Consider the following 5,370-nt stretch of genomic DNA (forward strand, 5'->3'; position numbering starts at 1 on the left):
TTGTAGAATTTCCTTCTCGATGGTATCACAATCTCGCATTATATATATATATCCAAATACTGAAGTGTCTTCTTGCTGTCACTTAGTCTCTTTTTGATGTTTATTTGATTGAGAATACTGCCATTGGTTCTTTTGTCCATCCATGAGACTTTCAACATCCTCCTCCAGCACCACATTTCAAACCTGTCAAGTGGCTCTTTGTTTCTTTTACCAAGTATCCATAATTCTGCACCATAGAGAACGATTGAGAAAATAAGAAATTAGTTTATATTTGGCAGTGTTAGAAATATTTCTATCTTTCCATATCTTTTTTTAATTATGTCACGGCATTCCTTCTCATAACAATTCTTTTTATTTCCCTGTGACAACCGCCTTTATAATCTACAGGGGCTCCAAGATATATGAACTGTTCTACTTTTTCTAAGTTGATGCTGTGAGTAGATGTTTCCTCTTTTCCTATCGTCATATAAATGGTCTTATTTTTGTTAATTTTAAGTCCATATTTAATACTTTCCCATTGTACTCTTCCAATAAGTGACATCAGTTCTCTTTCCTTCATGGCTAAAAACACAGTGTCATCTGCACACCTGAGGTTGTTTATCTTCTTACCTACAATTGAGATTCCACCTTTCCATCCATCAAGAGCTTTTCTCATTATGAATTCACTACAGAAGTTGAACACATCGAGAGATAGGATACATTCCTACCTAACTCTCTTTTCTATCTTCAAACATTCTGAGATATTTTGGCCAATCTTCACTGTTGCTGTGTTCCTGTCAGAGAATTGTTTTATTAAGTTGATTTGGTATTTTGGAATTCCCACTTTGTTCAGACATTTCTAGAGTACCTCCAAATTGGCAAATGCCTTGGTATAGTCCACAATACAGAGATACATGGGATATTGAACTCGTGAGATTTTTTCTATTAGCTGCCTTATGTTTGCAATTTGGTCTCTGGTACCTCACCCAGACGTGGAACACCAACCTGTTCATTTGAGATTTGTAGTTCAATGTAGTGTTTCAGTCTTTCTTTAATTACATATAGCAGAACTTTGCTATAGTTGTTGCAATCATTAATATTTTATTTGTTGTGTAATGGTATGAATATAGATCTTATCCAATCTTCTGGCCAAATACCTGTTTCCCAAATTATGTTGCATAGTTTAAAAATAATTTCAGTTCCATTAGGCCAGGGGTTGTAAGTCGTTCACTTGGTATTTGATCGAACCCTGGTGTTTTACCTTTCTGGAGGTTTTTCAAAGCTCATTCAATTTCCTCTTTTAATATGTTCGGTTCTTTTTTGTATGAGTTCCTACTGTCTTTCTTTAAATGAGATAGTAGTATCTTTATAAAGATTTTCACAGTAATTTTTCCTTCTCTTGAGTACAACATTTGTATTGGTTAAAATTCGATTGCTTGAATCAGCTATGCTAGAGGTATTTGATTTCAATTTATGAGTTTGATTTTCTTGAATAGATCTTTGGTTTAATTTTTATTACAATGTTCCTCGTTTTCTTCGCACCGTTTTTGGGGAAAAAAAAAATCGTCTTCTTTCTCTCTTGCAGAGATTTTTTGATAAATTTTAATAATTCGGAATAATTTGTCTATCTGTTTCATTAGAAAGTCCAGTTGCCTTGATTTTCTTCTTTCTTCAATTTGAACTAGTGTTTCACTTGAGATCCACGGGCTCTTTATTTTGGATATTGCGTTCTTCGCTGCCTCAAGAATTATTGCTTTTGTTTTACACCAAAGTTCTTCTGGTGTTGTTTTGTCTATATAGTTTATTAATTCTAAAAGTCCATTTTCCACTGCAATATCATAATTAATATAAACTTTTGAGACCTCTATTCTTGAGGGATAGGTTAGTTTATTCATTTTTCGATGTATTTTTATGCCTGCTATGAGATGTTGATGATCTAAGCCACACCTGGAAGAATTTTACATTTTTCATCGTGGATTATTTCCATCGCTGGTTGATTAGGATAAAGTCAATTTGGTTTCTGGTTCTATCCCCAGGTATGTAGTCTACGATTATGGTGTTTGAAGTGCTTTTGTTATATTCATCTCTCTTTCTAGAAAGAAATTAATCAGCCTTTTTCCCCTGCTATTTTGGTTGCCTAAGCCAAAAGCTCCAAGTACTTTCCTGTTATGATTGTTTATCCTCCTACACTTTTGCATTGAAATCGCCCATTATGATTAATATGTCTTTTTTAGGTATTGGTTCAATGCTTGCATTCAGTTCTCTATAGAAGTTGTAGAGGTTTCTTCATCTGTATCTGCAGTTAGTGTATAAATTTGAAAAAAAAAATGGGATTGCTAACGGTTTACAGTCAGTTCTTATTGAGATCATTCGGTCACTAATGGGATTGTATCCGGTTACAGATCTGTGTAATGCCTTGCTAGTAGTTATTGTAACCCCATTCCTGCTGACTGAATCAGGGCCTGTGAAGCAGATGTAATCATCCATCTGTGAGTTAAAATGACATTTGCCTCACCAATAGGTTTTGCGATACCCACTAAATCAATGTTCCTTTCATTTCTTTTTTGAACAATGTCTAGTTTTCCGCTCTGTACAAGGCCTTGTACATTTCATGTACATATTCGAGTCATTTTTCTTAATGGCTGTTTTTGGTCACAATTGGGTTTAGGCTGAGAGAGAAATCGGTTTTGTCAACAACATGCATACTCAGAAAAGGTCTAATTTGTGTATGCACCTTCCTTTTCCCTCTGTGCCCGGGGATGAATGAACGATGAACTGCCTATTTTTCTACCAACTGCAGGGCGAAGGCCTCTTCCATTGAGGAGGGTTTGGGTCTACACTCCCATGGTGACCCAGTCCATATTGGGAGAGTGTATCTATACTTGGGTGAATGGATGTATGAAGGTGGAAGACAATCACAAACATCCATGCCTACATGAATTCGAACCCGCATCCTCTTGGCTGGAGAGCGGATACTAACCACTCGCCCAACCAGGCGGCCTTGGTTTGCCAAGTTGGCAGCTGCCCCTCTTTTAATGATGCTCATCATTGCTGTCCAGGTTGTCATGGTAAAATAGAGTGGTTTCCCTTGTTGCCTTCTCTACCACAGTGTTAATGCCGTTAAAGCTGATCGAGCCATGCAAAGTGTTGGATTCTGAATGAAGAGAAGTGGAAATTGTTAATATATCATTCAGAGTCCAACATAATCTACCATTCCCTGAGCAACATTTGTTTTTTTTTAAAAACTAAAGTCTCATGCTCATAATTTGCAATTTATGTAATTTCTTTCAAGTTATCGATATTTATTTATTTATATATGTTTGGGATAAATTACAGTTATGAAAAGCTGTATATTAAAATATCATTAATTTTATGAATTTAATTCCTTTAATATATGTAATTTTGATATATCCAGAAGATTCTTTTTGGTATCACTTGATTGGTTGCTAGGAGAAATTATGTTAATTTTAGTTAGCGCATGTTTACTCAATACTATGCACAAGGTGAAGTTGATGTCAGCTAAACCGGTGAGCACCAGTTTTTGGCTAGAAAAAGGAAATAGTAGATAGGAAAACTTAAGCAAAAACAGAATCGAGTAGGGAAGTATAGAGAACGGTAGCTGGAGACTGGAGGGGTATTTTGACGTGCCGAAAATGGTATTTAAAGGACTGGGAATCGCTTGGTATTTTAACTTACCTTTTTCTGAGTTGGATTATTCCCAAAACTTCCCAACGCCTAGCAGTGAAATAGTGCATGAAATAGTGAGAAAACAAAGAAATAAGTAGATAAGTTAAACCAAGTGCATAAAGATTATACTCTCCCGAGTCTATAAATCAGTCGCGGAAATGGAAGATTCTTTTAAGTTTGTGCTACTACATAGTAAAAGTCAGTAAGGACTTAAAAATTGTTGTTCGATCTACTTATGATGCATTGAAGCTATATCCTGGTAAGATTACCTTTACTATACTTAGCGAGAAGTAACGAAAATTAATTCCTCCGAAAGTAAATCCTAGTTGCAGTATTCATCGAGTCAAGATTTAATATGTGATGCACTAAGACTTTTCCCTCTTTAAATGATATATGCTATATTATTGAATTAAGTGTTCATTAACTGAATGAGAATACTCTGAAGCCTTTTCGTTGTGATTTAGGAATCTCGAACTTACATGAACTAAAATTGATTAACTTAGCCAAGAGAAATACAAATTGAATGTCTGAATGTTCATGAGTTGTATTCTTCTGAATATCTTGAACTGATTTGATATTTAAAATTGTTTTGAAATGTAATCTTAATCGGAGTAGAGTTATGATATGAGCTCTTTGTAATAAGAAAGATAAGATCTGTATAATATAATCTTTAATTATAAAGTTTAAGCTCAGCTGAGTAGTAGTATACTAATGACTTAATGAGAGCTCTATATTCGTTCAATCATAATATCCCTGTTGGAATATTGTGTTATGATGTAATTTATGTGTCACTGCATTAAATAATTTTGTTTCAATTGAATCTTGAATTTGTCTGATTTTTTCATTGCACCGCTCATTAAAATAATTCGAATCTCAGAGGGAACCCTAAGTAATAAAAATATGAACCTCGCCCTAAATTCAGCTTTATAATAACCTAATATTGTTGAAGGTTGATTTATGAAAGTTGCTCATGCAATTCAGAACATGAAGGGGCACAATATAATACAAATATTCTTCATATTCGATTGATATACTGTATCAGCCCTCAACTAACTGAATTTATGACAAGAGATAATAATAAGAAGATAAAATATAATTTTATCTTCTTATTATTATAAGGGTAGCCACTGTGAACAAGATCAAGATCGAGATAAGATAAGGAATCGTGATGTTATTGGTTGTTCCGATTATGACGTCATTGTGTGTGTGACGTCATGAGTTTGGAATTTTTCTGGGGACCATCTGTGTGTGTGTGTGTGACATTACCTTGTTTGTTTTGTTTGCGTATGGAATTATAGGTGATGATTAGAGATAAGATATGTGTCTTGATTGGTGGGACACTTTTGACCAGATCAAGATCAAGATAAGATAAGGAATCGTGACATGATGTTTGTTATTATCAGATATCGTAAAGTTATGTGTTGGGAAATTTCTGGGGAACAAATGTCTCTCTGTGATATCACAGGGTGTTTTGGTTTGCCGTATGGAATTGGGGGCGATGTTTTTGCGATAAGATATCTTCGAATTTTCCCAGGGTGACACACATCCATCATGGTCGTCATGCCTTGTCTTTGGTTCACTATAGAAGGCTGTATTAATTTTCCAATACAGTTTGGGGAATTCCTTTCCGGTTAAAGGGTGGGAATTCTTTGAGTAGGTCGTGATGGTGGCAGTGATTAGGCTTTTCTGAATAATTTAGTTATA

General features: G+C 34.9%; 1 protein-coding gene across 1 annotated transcript; it reads right to left on the reverse strand.

Annotated features, from left to right (window-relative positions):
- Positions 1-316: 316 nt before the first annotated feature.
- Positions 317-655, reverse strand: LOC150099122 (uncharacterized). Its single transcript, XM_090404263.1, has one exon. The coding sequence runs from the start codon at positions 653-655 to the stop codon at positions 317-319; it is 339 nt and encodes a 112-aa protein (XP_090260389.1).
- Between the last annotated feature and the right edge of the window lie 4,715 nt (positions 656-5,370).

The sequence above is a fragment of the Typopeltis vanoorti genome, chromosome 14 (assembly GCF_054136105.1).
Source record: "Typopeltis vanoorti isolate ZY-2024b chromosome 14, IOZ_Tvanoo_1.0, whole genome shotgun sequence".
NCBI lineage: Eukaryota > Metazoa > Arthropoda > Arachnida > Uropygi > Thelyphonidae > Typopeltis > Typopeltis vanoorti.

Coding starts and splice junctions, on each gene's coding strand:
- LOC150099122 (XM_090404263.1), bottom strand. CDS start 655: ATGAGAAAAGCTCTTGATGGATGGAAAGGTGGAATCTCAATTGTAGGT.